The sequence below is a fragment of the Carassius gibelio genome, chromosome B14 (genome assembly GCF_023724105.1).
Source record: "Carassius gibelio isolate Cgi1373 ecotype wild population from Czech Republic chromosome B14, carGib1.2-hapl.c, whole genome shotgun sequence".
Classification (NCBI taxonomy): Eukaryota; Metazoa; Chordata; class Actinopteri; order Cypriniformes; family Cyprinidae; genus Carassius; species Carassius gibelio.
Window position 1 is genome coordinate 14102266 of NC_068409.1, and position 16946 is coordinate 14119211.

Here is a 16946-nt window from a genome sequence, read left to right on the forward strand (position 1 = left end):
ATGCTCAGTGTTATGCCCTATATGCACAGCTGTGACTCTACCCCAGAATTCAGGAGCTTCAGCTGAGCGATTCCTCGTAGCTTTCAGCATCTAAACAGGCCCGAATACACCTCTGCAGTCTCTCGTCACAATACAGATCCACTGGTTCTGTCCCAGCGGTGAGCGCAGACACCTCTACCACCCAGCAAATCAGCATGCCACAGAGACAACCTTCACAAATCCCATTTCCCACCGACACAATTGATTAGAATAATTTTGGATGTGATTGTCTCTGGGTACTTAGCCATAAAGCTGCAGGCCACAACGAGAGAGGGCACATGAATTTATGTGGATTCATAAGGAAATCTGCTTTGTGTCAAAAATGCACACACTCTTTCCCTCTCTCTCTCTCTCTCTCTCTCTCTCTCTCTTTTTGGAAGGAAGTGTCTTTCAAAATCGTGCCCATAAATTCAGCAGCTTGAAGAATGCTGATGTAGCAGGCTGCCAGCAAACACTCCTGTCTTTCCAACTGCAGTACAACCCACCGAAGCACAGATATGATTACCTTTTTAAGGAGGCGGCAGTAAGGAACCTGCACATCTACTGAAATGTTTCCCAGCAGTTAATTCCCTTACACACAATGCAAGCCAAGTCAGGTTTAGGTAATTCTGTTTGCTAATAATTGTATGCTTGGAAAAAAAACAACAACTGGCATCTGGCAAAATTTGGTTAGCATCAGATTACAAAGTAATAAGAGGGAAGAACAGGTATTTCATTCTAAAATTGACATTGAATATCACTTTGTGCATTTTTAAATGATCTATTTAGGCTAATTTTTAAAGTGCAATACTGCATGAATTATGCTACGGTATATATCATTTTTTACATTTTATTATTACTATTTTTCTACGTGAAACACACATTACAAATGTAAAATATTTGTGGCTTGACCTCATTTACCTCAAAGCCTGGTTCGTTTGACTAGTGTGATCAGTCCGTTTAGCAGACCCTGACTCAGCTGGAAGAGGTGGGCCAGAGCACGGTTCAGTTATATATAAATCAGTGAGTGTGAGCGCTAACCGCGCCGGAGCGCAGATCTTCTCATATGTGCTGCAAGATTGCGTGAATATTTCGGATATTTCTGAAATTTTCTGAGTGGCAAAAGCGGTAGATGTGGAAAGCAATATATTCTGTATAATAATATATTGTGTAATATATTGTGTAACCAATATTTTATGTGACTGTTACTGACACTTGTGTCTCTTTTTCTGTCTCTGCGCAGCGGCATCCGGTGCTGAGGATGTGGCCTTGTACGTGGGAATCGTGGCGGTGGCTCTTTGTCTGACTCTGCTGCTGATTGTACTGGTGCTGGTCTACCGCAGGAAGAAGGAGGGTCTCGATGCAGATGTGGCCGACTCCTCCATCCTCACCACTGGCTTCCAGCCCATGGGCATCAAGCCCAACAAGCCAGGTGTGTGGGCACCGCGCAGGGCCGCCCGCAGCAGTAGGCTATTGTTTCTCTACACTATCCACCCCTCGTCACGGTGTTTCACACCCATCCTTTTATCCCTGTGCCACCTGTGGAAATCACAACTCACAGTCTCGCAATTGTGTCCGTGTGTGTGCAGTGTTTACGTTAAATGGCAGTAGTCATAGTTGTATGTGTCATCTTCACAGTTGCAAACGATTGTGGTGGTTTTACTTAAATCATCTTTGAAGTCATAAGTGAGAGGAGACCTTCACTCGTCCGCCTGCTACCGTGGGAAGTGATTTGGTAATAGTAGCATTAAGCTGATTTCCATTGATCCTCCCACGAAACAAATCTGCCTACTGCTGTGCACTTTTATTTTTACATATGTAAAGTGTTTAAAGTGGGGGGGGGGGGGAACGAGAGCGGATCGCAAAGTATGGAGTTGGATTTTGGGGATTTGAACCTGAAGAAAGTGTAAACAGAAAGTGTAAAAATAAATTCAACCATGACTGCTAGGCTTTCTTTAAACCCTGTATGGAATTGATTGTGGCTGTTAAAGAGGAGGAGGAGGCATTGATTTATTTACGAGTGAGTCTCTCTCAGTGCTGAAGGCCCGGCTACATCCATGGATTTGTGCATTTGCACTGAATTTCAATTTGTGTTGTGCACTTTTAAGCACTGCGACCTTTCGAATAGTTTTTCACTTGCTTCTTTCTCTCTGTTCCTACAGAAAACTCGCATTTGCTCACCATCCAGCCTGATTTGACTACCACCACCACAAGCTACCAGGGAACACTGCGTTCTCGCCGCGAAGTCACCGGAAAGTTCTCCGTGAGCAACGGCCCCCTCCTGGAGCCTCTTCCTAACGGCTCGCACACGCTGCACAACGGCAAACTACCCAGCGACCCCAACGACTTCATGAACCGCCTGTCCTCTCAGACGTATTTCAAAACGCTACCGAGAGACAACGTAAACACCTCTTACGGAACTTTCAATTTCTTGGGTGGTCGCCTAACCCTCCCCAATACTGGTAAGATTAAACAGTACATCATTTTTTTTTTTTTTGTGGTTAGTGTTGTGAAAGAGCTCTGGAGCTTGGTTAAACTGCAGCGTTATTATACCGACATGGCCCAAAATGGAAGGGTGAAGTGATCCAATTACACGGCAATCCAAGCAGTTTTATGTAAATCGGGACACGAGTGAATGCGAACACCTTCTAAAGAGGTTTTTTTTTGTAAGTAACGAGGCAGAGCGGGCAAAGAAGCGCTTCCATTTATATACTAATGATTGTGTTATGACAATGACGACCGTTTTCCATTTTGGACAAAAATAGCTGTAATTGGGAACGTCTTGTTTTATTTTTCCCATTCTTATTTTTGAAGGATACCTCACTGCATCTTCTCCGAGCCGAGCCAGTGACTTAGTTGTCAGCCGTGGCACTGTAAGCCGATATGCAGCATGCGCATTCATAGTGCCTGCAACTCTATCCACTCCAAGGACAACACCAGAGTATATTCAAACCAATTAGTCTCCTTAATCACAGACAGAGGGTTCATCAGGCTGTCACATTATGAATCACTCGCGGTCAAAGAGACAGCTCACGAGGCAGTGGAAATGAAATAACCAGGGCAAAATATAATGCCTGATACCTGTTATCCGTGACTATTGTGGGGATGGTTTATGGCTTATGCTGCTTTTATGCGTCCTTCTCAAATACGACAAGTTAGACAAGTTACAACGCAAATTTTATTATTATTATTATTATTATTATTATTATTATTATTATTATTATTATTATTATTATTATTAATGTTGATTTAGGGGTTGACTAATTATATACAAATTATAATAGCATATAATAGTATTGTATATTATTTTATTTTATGATTTATTTATTGCATGTATGTCATCTTCACATTTACATTTTTCAGATGTTTATTTTTTGAAAAACACATTTGAATGTAATGGAATTTGAATTAATTATTTGAGATTCAATTCTAGTCAAATAAAGAAATTTAGATTAGACTATTTAGGATTTATTTATTTATTTTACAAGGTATTCTGCAAAAGAAAAACTAGTTTTATAGCCAACATTAACTTATGAAAGTTAATTTCTATATATCTGTTATCTGTGACTAATTTAAGGATGTTTTATGGCTTATGCTGCTTGAATATTTTAATCTTAAATATAATTATTTTAAACAAGTTACACAGCAAAGTTTAATATGTAGAGTTAGGCATTGATTCATAACATAATTATATATTATAGTATATCTATTTTATTTTTATTTATTTTTTCATTTTTTTGTTTGATTTTGTTTGTGTGTGTGTGTGTGTGTTTCAGCTTCACTGTTACAAATTATTTACTAAATAATATTTAAAATATATAAAAATGTGTTAATATATGATATATAAATGTTTTATTTTTATTTTTAATACATTTGAATTTACTGAAATAAAATGAAGTTTTGCCATCCAATTCCAGTCACATAAAGAAGTTTAGATTAGACTATTTAGGATTTATTATTTCTTACTTTTATTAAGGTATTTTGTGAAAGAAAAAAAAAACTTTCTGAAAGTAAATTTACAATACATTTTCGGAAACTGCACCTTGTTGAGTGTTACAGCCAGCACACTGACTTATGAAACAATGTCAAATATGATTGTTTGGCTGTTTGCTCAAAAGGTAGAGACTGGATCTCTTGTAACTTTAATCGAATACCCCTGCTTTAGGCACTTCCTGTCACTGTCCACATCTCCAGGGCATAAAGTGAAAGAGTTTTGGAAAGAACACATGGTAGATGATATCTTTGACCTTGACTGTGGATTTGTATGGTGTTAACCACATTTACTTTTGTCACATAGAGACCCGCTGTGAGCTGTGACAAAAGCAGCGTTCAGATGGAACAAATGAGCCTACCTTGTCTCTTTTGTTCCTATTTACATTAGGAATCAGTCTGCTCATCCCGCCAGAGGCCATTCCCAGAGGGAAGATTTATGAGATTTATCTCACCATTCAGAAGAAGGAAGACATGAGGTAGGTCCCTGGAACCAATCTGAGGATCTGCCTCACAAAGAAAGCATGCACAGTTTGAATCAGATTTTAAAAAGCCCCGGCACAGAGCGTCGAAACGTAATTGAAGTCAGTCTCCACATGCTGGCGTGCATGATTGTGTGTGTGTGCACACAAGCCGTTTGCTCAGATTTATGACTAATGCTGGCTTGAGATATCAAAAGCTTGTGTGGTTGTGTTGTCTTGTCTGTTATATGTAAATGAGCCACGGGCCGCAGAGAGGGAAATGTTTTAGATTTTCCTGTCGGAGTGAAGCACCAGGTAATGTCTGGCTATTTTTTTGCTCATGCATTCATGTGGTGTTCACGACCAGCTCCCTACTGGGCTTGAATGCAGAGTGTGAAAAGTCAGATCAGAGCACCAGAGTCCTGATTAATAGTGGAACCTCATCTTGTTAAAGGGTCTGCTGGGCTTGACATTGGCCATCCATCCAGGCCCTGTTAGTTGAATCCTGACCATGTGCTCCCCCTCTGCCTTCCTCTAGATTGCCCCTGGCTGGATGTCAGACGTTGCTGAGTCCCGTGGTGAGCTGCGGACCGCCTGGTGTGATGCTCACCCGGCCGGTCATCCTCAGTATGGACCATTGCTTTGATGCATGTCTGGAGAATTGGGCCATCCGTCTCAAGAAGCAGTCATATGAGGGAACGTGGGAGGTGTGTGTTTCTGTGTGTATTTATGCCCAGCTATAGAATTAAATTTTAATAATATATTAATAGATAGTATATCATTTATTTGTTATGTTGTATTTAATGTTTTCATTATATATTAATATTAATATAAAACATTGAATGATTGTAAAACCTCACATATTGCCTTATATTAATGATTTCATACACACACATATATATATATATATATATATATATATATATATATATATATATTTTTTTTTTTTTTTTTTTTTTTTTTTGGAGGGGGGGGGGGGTGGTTATTATATATTCTTTCTTTTAGGGAAAATTGCAATTAAAATCCACCTGGCTCAAAAATCTGAATGGGCTTAATACACAGAAAATTGCTGGTAAAGCGATTATTTAATATAATTTAATAAAAAATTACTAGCGTCATGTTGATTTGAAATCTTGACAAATATACTTGACAAATTTGATAATTTGATTTATTTTCCATAAATTTCTTTACAGTAGGGAATTTAAATGTGGGGATGAAAATACATTTGAATATACAGGAATATAATATCATAATGAAAAAAATGACAGTTTTAATAGATTTTGTTCGATTTGGGGGTGAACATTTCTTGAAAGTTTTTCCCAGATTACAAATCAAGTTTCTCCTGTGAAGCCATAAATCCCATCAGCCCAATTTATCGTCAATGTGGTGGTAAATAATGATTCTGTTTTAAATGATAGTGCTTCATTTTAATTAGTTTCTTACTGTATGTAGGTAGAATTCATGCTGTACGTTCACCTTTCTTGCCCTTTCCCATCTTTTTCTCTCCCATCATCCTGCTACTGAACTGAATATCTTATGGAGGCAAATGGGCTGTATCGTCATAATCATTTCAAATAGCCTCTCAGACAATAAAGCCCTGAAGTGTCTCCATCAGCGTGCTCCTCATTTCACCTATCTCTCATACCTTCACATTTAATCTCCATTTAATTGTATGGATCTTTTCCTCATTCCATCCGATGGCCATCAGCACCCACCTTTAAACTGAGCCGGGGTGAGTCCTCCATTACGCCTGATGGCTTTTCCAAATCTGCTCTGAACCGCATCGGGTCGGTCTGAGATACATCAAGCACAAAGACAAGAAAGAGGAGGAACCTAGGGAGGAAGGGCGGAGGAAGAGAGTGAAGGTCTTCTTTCATGTTTGATACTGTGCATAAATTATTCAGGCTCCTTGGTGTGGCAGCAATGGGGCGGCAGTAGAATGAATAGGCCTGTCTTAGATAGAGGGTAGAGCAGCACTTTTAATCATCCCCTGCCCCAAATATAGCCCATCGGCGGCAGGTCGCCATTCTTGGCCAGGTACAGCAGACAAAAGAGGGAAAAAAACACAGGGAAGTTTGTCCTGGAAGGAGCCTTGGCAGACAGACTCGCAGCAATTAATTTCTCCAGAGGACGCAGATCAGCAAAACTCGAGCAGAAGAGAATGAAATATAGTCTGTGCCGTTATCGAACCGCGGGAGGATTTTTTTTTTTTTTTTTGTCATTTAAAAAAAATTATAATGAAGAAAAAGGAAAAAAGAAAACAGACTTCATTGTGGTCAAATGGAAACTGGCTAGTGCCAATACTAATTTCACTGATGAAGATAGTGGCTTATTTTATTGATTGCTGGATGTAATTTCCTGGCCTGGATCCCGAGGTGCATGACAGTAGGGCCGCCTCTCTGTATTTGATTAGATAATGGTGTGAGCGAGAGAAAAAGAGAGAGACGGTGTGCGAGGAATCTTTCTGATGAGCTTCCTGCAGAAAGTTCTGTCGCCACATATCCCACTTGCCTTTTCTCTAATTAAATCCACTCTGGGGAGCCATTATGTGATTGTATCTGACCAGAGACGGTGAGAAAACGGCACGTTTCCTCACAATAGCCTTGGCCTTTGCTAGAGTCACGTTTTCTGACAGAATGCCTTTTTCTCCTAATTTTAGTACATTTTTCTTTGCATTAGCCTATACAAGGCACACTTGAAGGCATCTTTGATTTCTGTCAGGATTCTTCCATCCAATTAAAGTAATTATCTTGCCATGCCCTGATGTGCTCCATATTGCGCATGGCAACCTGTTAATTAGTTTATTCTCCTGGTTATTAGTGGAGAAGCACCTCAAACTGTCAAACTCACCAGTTGATTAACGCAAAGCAGTGGGGTTCAAAATGATGTAAGATTGATTGTGGCTTTGCAACAGATGGAGTAATGGCTATATCTTAAAATGGCGGGGCTAATTATTATTTGAAATTTGAACAAACCCCCAAACTTAAGTATGAAACTTATCCCATACTGAACATGACCAATACTTTAAATACAGATTTTTGTGGAGAAAGTAAAGACATTTATGATGTTAAAAAAATTGTGTTCTTTTGAACCTTCTGTTACTCAAACAGTCCTTAATAAGAAGATAAGTTTCTTGATCACCAAATCAGAATGTTAGAATTTCTCATGGATCATGTGATACATCCGCTCAACCAATCACAGCGCACCACTCCACACGTTCTAAACAGTAACTGACAAGCTATGCAATATCGCTTCACTTATGAACATGATATTGTATAGCTTAATAATATTTAATAAATAATAAATCTTTGAAAATCTAAATCTGGATTTGAATTTGTAATGTTATTATAATCTAAAGATGCTATATGAAAGTTTGATAAAGAAAACACATTTTACCCAAATTAAACAAAATGAATTTATTGTGTTTTTTAACCAAACTCTTCATATATTTATATTTATTCATTTATATATTATTTTAAACAATTATTTTAAAGTATAATAATATTTCATTATATATATATATATATATATATATATATATATATATATATATATATATATATATATATATATATATATATATATGTATGTATATGTGTGTGTGTGTGTGTGTGTGTGTGTATTTTTGATCAAATAAATGCAACCTTGGTGAGCATTAAAGATTCAAAAACATTTAATAAATCCTCAAACTACTGAATAATGTTGTACTTTGAAGCAGCAACCTTAGACATATCTAGGGATCAGGATATCACTGAAACCTGAGCCAGTAAAGTCACTTAAAAATACATAGCAACATCTATCTTTGTGGCAGAGAGTTTTTCAATTGGCAGCTAGACAAATTTTATTAAGAAAATACAGAAATACCCTTTACAATCCAGAAAACAATTAAATGCATAAAAAGTATCTATTCATTCATTCATTCATTCATTCAATTGTATTTTTATTCATTTATATTGATGTTAATTGCTCCTATTCCTGTATTTAACTTTTGGTATTTTCACATAAGAAGTATGAGCTTTAGAAATTTCTGAAGATTTATTTCCTGCTTGTAAGCAGAAGAACAGGAAGCCCTGATCTCTTAGTGGGCCCTACCACATGTGAGAATTCAGGATGAACTCCTGCTATTAGGGTCTCATTAGAGCACAGAACACAGCTCATTATGTAGTTCTTTCAGTTTCTGCTCAGCCTATATCTAAAATCTGACACAGAACATCCTCAGTGCAGGAGCTGACCATCTAATCTATAACTCCAATGACACAGCCGCTTTCTGCCCTCCCCTCTGATCCCTGTGTCACTGTCTCATTGGCTCCTCAGGATGTACTTCAGCTTGGTGAGGAAGTGGTTTCGGAGCCGTACTACTGCCAGCTGGAGGCGGAGACGTGCCGGGTGTTCACTGAGCAGCTGGGCCGCTTTGCTCTGGTCGGGGAGTCCCTCAGCATGGCTGCTGCTAAACGCTTAAAACTGCTGCTGTTTGCTCCCGCCTACTGCTCTACACTGGAGTACAACATCCGCATCTACTGCATGGACGACACACAGGACCTGCTCAAGGTGAGGCCTTTGATTCAGAATATACGGTAGCCACACTCATGCCAATTACCCAGCCAACACAAGTATGCTGTATGTTTTGCTAATGTTGCCATTAGGTTTCTTGGTTTTGTTGCCGTTACCGTTGTTGCTTCCACTGTTAGCAGGGTATAATTTCTGCATTTGGGGTAAAAAAGACAGAATTATGTATTTGCCAAGAATGTTGTCTGTTCTTTCGCATAGACACGAACTGATTGGCAGTTGCCTTTAGCGGAGCCTTTATCGAATTACCTGCATTGATCAAAGATTTTTTATCTATTTACTTTGTATTACTATTATTATTATTATTATTATTATTATTATTATTATTATTGTTGTTGTTATGCAAAAATTTGAAGCATTCAAACATCACCTCCCTACAAGCACGCCCCATAGTATAGTCCCGCCCCTCACATTAATTGACAGCTTTCCATGAAGACATTGGAAATTCAATTGCAAAAGGAATTGCAATTCCATTTGAATTTTAACAGGTTAGATGCACGACGCAAAGAGAGTGAAAAAGCTAATGTGGTAATTAATATTTTTCATTTAAATATGACAGGCTCATGACTCGTACATGGGAAATGCAGTTGCAAATGTACTTTGCCTTTTCATTTGAAATGTGGCAGTTACTGTGTGTTCGCAAAAGTGAAAATGCAAAAGGTAATGAAATATTTTATATATTTTACATAACGTATGTGCCCACAAGTGGAAAAAAATTGAAAATTTAATTTGCAATTGCTTTTGAAAAAAATCCTGAATATTCTTCCATAGAAATGAAATGAAATGAAATAAAATGCTATTCACTAGTCAAGCAATTTTCTTTTTTTTTCTGTTCCTTTTTTTTCTTTCATCAGACAATCAGGGTTTTTTTTTGCAGTTCCTTCTGGCTTACACTTATTTTTCTTACGCTCCCCCTCCTAAAAGATCAGGAATAATCAAGAGCTAATGCCAAAGCAGCCTCCCCTGAGGAGCACGTCTGAGCAGACTGTTAAGATTTCATTTGCATGCCTAATTAGTAAATGAAAAGGAGAGACTCTCTGGCTGTGGCCCCTGAGCTCCACTCTGCTCTCACTGTCAAAGTAAGAGGGTCCGTTCCCTGCTCTGCCCACTCCAGCCTCTGAGAGCTTGCCAGAAAAGATAACCTGCCCTACCCAAAGCTGCCCACAGGGCCCCACTAGGGTGGGCTGTTTGGGAAAAGAGATTATAAAAGAGATGCCAGGAATTGTGGTTTGTTTAAAATGAGCTCTTATCCATGCAAAGATGAGAAGTGCTCCAGTGTATGATGGATGTGAGCACCACCCCTCTAATTCTCTCCAAAGGGTTCATGAGAACGCTGACTGTTCTGTCGTTTTAAAGTGAAGTGTTGAAGTGGTGATCCCCCCCCCCCCCCCACCACCATTTTTTTATTTTATTATTTTTTTTTTTTTTTACAGCTATTGTTGTTATTTAGAGATTGAAGGTGTGGATGGGTGATGTGCTTTTGTATAGAGCTAGGATGTTGAGCTTCTAATATAGATGCTTTTTTAACCCATGACCTCCTTTCATACTAACCTTGCCTTTGATCAGGAGTGGGCTGCTCCAGGGGAATCTTCATACGTGGACAGACTCAGTCATGCAATGCTCTCTTGTGGTGCTGCTTTCTATGAATCCACCCTATCTGCAGTTTTCACTCCCCTCATATGCACAGACTGCTGCGGTGAGCCACAATGGCCTTATAGGATATGCAGTTTTTTTACTCTGTGGTTTAGCAAGGAATCAAGTGGACTGTATGCTAATCTTTGTCACTATAGAAAGGGAGGGTTTTTGTTACAATGGCCAGAAACATACTGTATGCAAGTACATGAATGCAGATGCTTCTGCAGCTTCATGTTAAACCTGGAAATGTGCATTTTAATGTATAAAAATGCCTTTTCTGCTCTATTCTTCTAAACAAGTCTTAGTGTTTTGAGTCACTGCACCAATTAAACTTTTTTGCTGTATTCTTTATACAACATTTGATTTTTGAGTTGCTTTGGATAACAGACTTTGCTAAATGAATTAATGTAAAGAAAAATTCTAGTTTGCTCCAATTGCAACTATAAAGTAATTTTCCTGACTCTGGCAGGAATCTCTAGATTCCAGGGGGATAGCTTCTACCTCAGTCTGACATAACGACAATTATTCACTTGGCACAGCTGATTGGTTAATATCCATGTCAGCAGCCAATGAGTTTACTGCTCAACATTCAAGTACTCGGTTAGTGCTTGCTGTAGCAGATGCAGCACATTTCAGAAACCCTCCACCTTCTCCAGCTCCACCTGTATACATCTCTACTATGGGGTGATTTCATGTCTGTTATATATGGGGGTTAATTCATATTTTATATGTAGGGGTGTAACGATTCACTCGTTTTATCGATGCATTGATTACAAACCCTGACGATGCATATGCGTTGATCTTAAAACATGATATTTGAATCCTGAATCACCGATCTCGGACAGTAATCGATTTAAAATGCTAAGAATCGAATGAATCACGATAGTGAATATAAAATTAAATTAAATTAAATTACTACAAGCACGAATTAATGGAGACCTTGAACAGTGTTCGTGCCTCTTATCTCTCCTTCACGCGCTCCTCTATTACCGCCTGAGACTGTCAAAGGATTGCGCTAATGCTCAGTTCGTCTCTGATGCAGCTGATGTGTGATCTCTCCTTCACAAGAACACAATAAATAAAGAAAAAAAGTATGAATGATGCAGTGCTAATTGACATCATTTATTACACTTCAGAAACTATTAAGTATATTTTCTTCCTTATTCTGTGCAGAAATTTGAAATAATTGCTAATTACATTTAGTATATAAAACAATCATAAAATTGCCATTAGGAAAAAAATATAGATTACAAATGATTGACCAGCAGTGTATTTGATTTCTTACAGCAAATTAAAAGTAATTAAAAAAATTATTTAAAAAATAAATAAATAATAATAATAATAACAACAATAATACATAGGCTACATACATAAAATGATTGTATTTGACATTTCTGTCACTTCTGAAATGATGGCTACACCCCTTTTGTGACAAAATGTTAGCTTATGCATACTTTTACAGCACTTTTTCAGAATCTTGGCTAACATATATTTTTATGTAAGCCATGTCAAGATATAGCATTAAACTAGCATCTAACAATGGACACAATTTTTGTTGTTGTTGTTGTTGTTTTTTTCTAACCTATGGTTCAAGGCTGCCGTGTAATTTGCCCCCTGACTAAGCATTTAAAGAATTTAAGGGAAGCATTTAAATAATCCTGTGAATGCACTTAAAGAATGCAGAATCGAATTGTTATAATCGAATCAAATCGAATTTAATTGTGAATCTAATCAGATTGAATCGTTCTAAATTTGCAACAATCGTTCTTGAATCAAATCGAAAACCTACAAATCCTGAATCGAATCGAATTGAATCTTTGTCTACCCAAAGATTCACAGTCCTAGTTATATGCGCTGCAGTGTTTCCTACGTGCTCACTGCAGCATGTCTGTGGATGTATTGGCTGCTAATTTAGCAGATCTGTTCCACCAAGACCAAACATCGCCAAGACTAAACTCTCAGAGAGTTTGAAATAATTAGAATAATAATGCATAATAATAGTATAATTGGAATCTGCTACTTTGGAAAATCTTTCTGAAGCAACGATTTATGAAACTCCTCATACAGGAATCATGAACAACTGGAAAACTCATGAACAAATCATGTTAAATCATCTATCAAAAAGTTTTGGCCCCTGCTTCTTGCTACACCAACACATTCTATGCTCTGTCCCATGGGTCGCTATATTGGATATCAGCTTGACTGCTGTTATCGATAAGTTGTTTTCATTTATATTTTTACTGTCACACAGATGCAAGAATGCTTGTAAAGCAATGTGTTTGCAGTCTTGCAATGCATTGGCCAAGCATTTGTGAACTCATGTAGAGTATGTTTGTGGTCTAACAGGTGTTTCACCCCCTGAGAACCACATCCGAGTCCCTGATTGACTTTCCTTCAGAGTTGTAAGGCTGATTTATTGTGATGGAATTATTATGCTAATTGTTGCTGATAACAGAAGAGGATTTTGAAATTAGCATAGCATTAGAAGCGTCTTTCGTGACAAAGATGCATTGTTATTTTTTCATGCATCTTTCTCCACCATCATCTTGGGTGAATATTAATTGCGTTTTGATTGCCGCAGGGCTACTACATTACTTAGAGAAACAGTAATGCACCACAAATGAAAGGGACACCACTATTATTTTTAGTGGTTGTCTCTTAGAACTTACTACACTATACAAATACTTTTTCTCCTTTTCGATTTCTTTCCTATTCATTCTTTCTTTCTCAGTCATAAGCTTTGCTTATGCCTAAAACAACAGAAATATTTAATCTCCCAATTAAGCCACAATAAAACAATGTAATTGTCTTTAATCACGAGTATGACATTTGGGAGTCAGTGACATTTCAGCAGAGATGCTTTCACTATGTTTGTGAGTCTTATGGGACCAATTAGATAAATATTTAATGTACTGTACAGCTGTCTGTTTCAGAACTGCTTCCACTGCTGGTTTTACTGTAACTGGACACATCATAGCCGCTGCCCTTCCTAAAGCGCAACTACAGAACCTCTGAGAGACACTTCCTTTGATGTGGTTAATTATTGTGCTTACTTACCTGCATGACCTCCAAATATCAACCTGACCTTATTAGACCATGCTGACCTTATTTAAATCTTAGTGTTGGACCGCACAAACCACTACACCAGATCTCTGACCCATTCGTTCTTCATGTGATCTCACCATAGCATTTGATCTTTCAACGAAGCAAGATTGTCAGTGTCTGCATTCACTGCATAAAGAGCATTGAGATCCAGATTATAGTGCACGAACATGTTGCAAAAAGAAGCACCAGCAGAGGAATGTTTTGGATTCACTGGTTTATCTGGCTTGTCACCAGGCAGTGGATTGTAAAATATCCTCTCGTTTCAGAGATGAATGAGCAGTGACCTTTGGTGCCTCAAATGTTGTTTGCATTTAATCAAGACCCGTGTGATATTCTCTTCTCCCTCCAGACCTTTCAACCCAGCAGCCAAACGTCTGAGGAGCCACGTCTGGTGTTTCTATCTGCTGACTTGGCTAGAAACAAACAGGGAGAGAGGAGAGCAAGTGTTCTCATATATGACCTTTCGTCTAACGTCTGAGGATAATTTGCACGTACGTGTGTGCATTCACCCTATCGGGGGGAGAAACCAAAAATGGCGCACGGCTTTGATCACTGACGTAATGTTTAACGAGACAGTCGTCTTCATCAACCAACGACGCGAGAGAACGAGACAAAACAAAGCCTGTATGTTGCTCTGATTTGTCAAATACGTTTCTCTGGAATGCTTGTTTGGGAAGCTACTCGTACATCGCTCTTGTTTTTAGTTTATAATCAGAGAGAGGAGGCAACGGAGAGAAATATTTGAGGTGTTGGGTGGGAAGGAGAAAAATAACCTCATTACTAGCTGGAGAAAACTCACAGACATGTCTAGATGATTTACATCGTTGAAATGTTTGCCTCCATCATTCAGATCTCTTTTCTGACTTTGCTGACTTGCTCATCAGCTCAGAAAGTGCAAGGTCTGTTTTCTCACGGCTGAGAAGTCGCAGAAGACGCCATGCGGAAATTAGTCAATGTCAGTCACTTTGTTATGCTCTCATATCTTTATGCACTGTGAGACAGTTGGGATCAAGTTGTAAAGCAGACTGAAAGAAATGTCCTATTACTGCGGATCTATACTGTCATTAAAATCAAAGCCTTTTTATTTAGCTCACTGATTTAAGGTGTTGTGTAACAAACTTGTCTCAGTGGTTGTTAATTTATGGCATGCTCAGTTTGATTTTATATGGTATGATGGTAATTTCTTGTACCTTATTACTTGCAAGCCGGTGGGGACAAAATGGATAGAGCCCACTCTGCATTCATGTTTAATAGCTTTTTATTTGAATAGCTCTGAGATAGATTTACTAGAAGGAATTTATTAAGGCATTGCTCATACTTAGGGGCTAGGACTTCATCAAACTCGTAACGATAAGTACTAAACTTAACCTAGCAACTACCCAGAATCCCTTGGAAACCTCATAACAAAATGCAAAAAATAAGTAAATAAATAAACTTTTGACCGCTGTGGTTCAATCTTCTGAGCGCTGGCATTAAGTGTTTTATCTTAATGGAAGTTTGGGTCACTGTGAACTTTGTAAACACATTGCCCTTTTGCTTGAATGGTTTTTAAATGTTTAGCTTGTGTGTGTTTTTGGCGGAGGAGCGTTTGTAGCATGTGAGTTGTAGCAGAGCATCTAACCTCTTTCTGTCAAAGACGGCGAGGGGAGATAAACTATAGAAGAGTTTCTTGTATTCCCAAATGGAGGGCAGCAGTAGTCCATCAGAGCCCCTGCTCAGCACACCACATGAGCTGTCCAGGCCTGTGAGGATGAAGGGTTTGTGGGCTCCGGAGGACTGTGGCCATGCTTCCCATAATCCTGTTATCTGTCTCTCTAAAGCTTACCACTCTTCTGACCCGAAGACACCAGTGTTAAGCTGCCTATGTCTCTTCTCCATTCGTTTTTTGTATTATATCGCTCGCTTACTTGCTCTCTTTTTCACCCTCTCTTGCTGCAGTTCTTAGTTTTCCAGTGAGTGAGAAAAAGACAGGGTGGGCTTCATCCTAGGTTTTTTTTTTTTTTAAGTCAGACAAAGAATAGAACATCTTTTTTCCCAAGCATTTTATAAGTCATCAACATCTTGTCTTCATCCATGAAAACTTGACTCTGTCTCTCCCTTCTACAGTTGGGAAAATATGTATTTGATCCCCTGCTTATTTTGTAAGTTTGCCCACTTACAAAGAAATGAATGGTCTGTAATTTTTATGGTAGGTTTATTTTAACATATAAAGACCAAACCAAAAAATCATAAAAAAAAAAAAAAAACACATTATATAAATGTTGATCCCCAAGCGAAACATGAGATTTTACTTGAAGAAACCCTTGATGGCAACGTTTTTTGTAGTTGGTCACCAGGTTTGCACACATCTCGGGAGGGATTTTGATCCACTCCTCTTTACAGATCCTCTCTAAATCATTAAGTTTTCTTGGCTGTTGTTTGGCAACTCAAAGTTTCAGCTCCCTCCACAGATTTTGTATAGGATTGAGGTCTGAAGACTTGCTAGGCCACTCCATGACCTTAATGTGCTTCTACTTGAGCCATTCCTTTGTTGCTTTGGCAGTATGTTTGGGGTCATTTTGATGCTGGAAAACCCATCCATGACCCATTTTCAGTGTTTTGGCTAAAGGAAGGAAGTTCTCATCCAAGATTTTATAGTACATGGCCCCGTCCATTTTCCCCTCAATACAGTGAAGTCTTCCTGTACCCATAGCAGAAAAACAGCCCCAAAGCATAATGCTTCCACCTCTATGCTTGACTGTAGGGATGGTGTTCTTGGGGTCATAGTCACCATTTCTCTCCCTCCAAACATGGGGGTTCAAATTAATGACAAAGAGCTCATTTTTGGTCTCATCTGACCACAGCACTTTCTCCCAAGCCTTCTCTGGATCATTAAGATGTTCTTTTACAAACTTTAAACAGGCCTGTACATGTGCCGTCTTGAGCAGGGGTCCCTTGCAGGCGCTGCAGGATTTCAACCCAATGCGGCATAGTGTGTTACCAGTGGTTTGTTCTGTTACTGTGGTCCCAACTGCCTTAAGATCATTAACAAGCTCCTCCCATGTAGTTCGGGGCTGATCCCTCACCTTTCTCATAATCAGTATTACCCCGTGAGGCAAGATCTTGAACAGAGCTCCAGACCGAGGCCGATTGATGGTTGTTTGTATTTCTTCCAATTGCGAATAATCGCAC

At 38.7% G+C, this 16946-nt stretch overlaps 1 protein-coding gene across 4 annotated transcripts in view; it reads left to right on the plus strand.

Moving 5' to 3' along the window:
- The window catches only part of LOC127971571 (netrin receptor UNC5A-like), a 174959-nt gene that overhangs the window by 146407 nt on the left and 11606 nt on the right, over window positions 1-16946 (plus strand). For 2 of the 4 annotated variants that reach the window (XM_052574670.1, XM_052574668.1), the window contains 5 exons: window positions 1262-1450; window positions 2181-2480; window positions 4400-4487; window positions 5008-5176; window positions 8784-9017. In XM_052574670.1, coding sequence (XP_052430630.1) covers window positions 1262-1450; window positions 2181-2480; window positions 4400-4487; window positions 5008-5176; window positions 8784-9017 — 980 coding nt within the window. Of the gene's footprint in view, window positions 1-1261; window positions 1484-2180; window positions 2481-4399; window positions 4488-5007; window positions 5177-8783; window positions 9018-16946 lie in introns of all 4 variants that reach the window. The other 2 variants (XM_052574667.1, XM_052574669.1) reach the window with 1 other exon arrangement.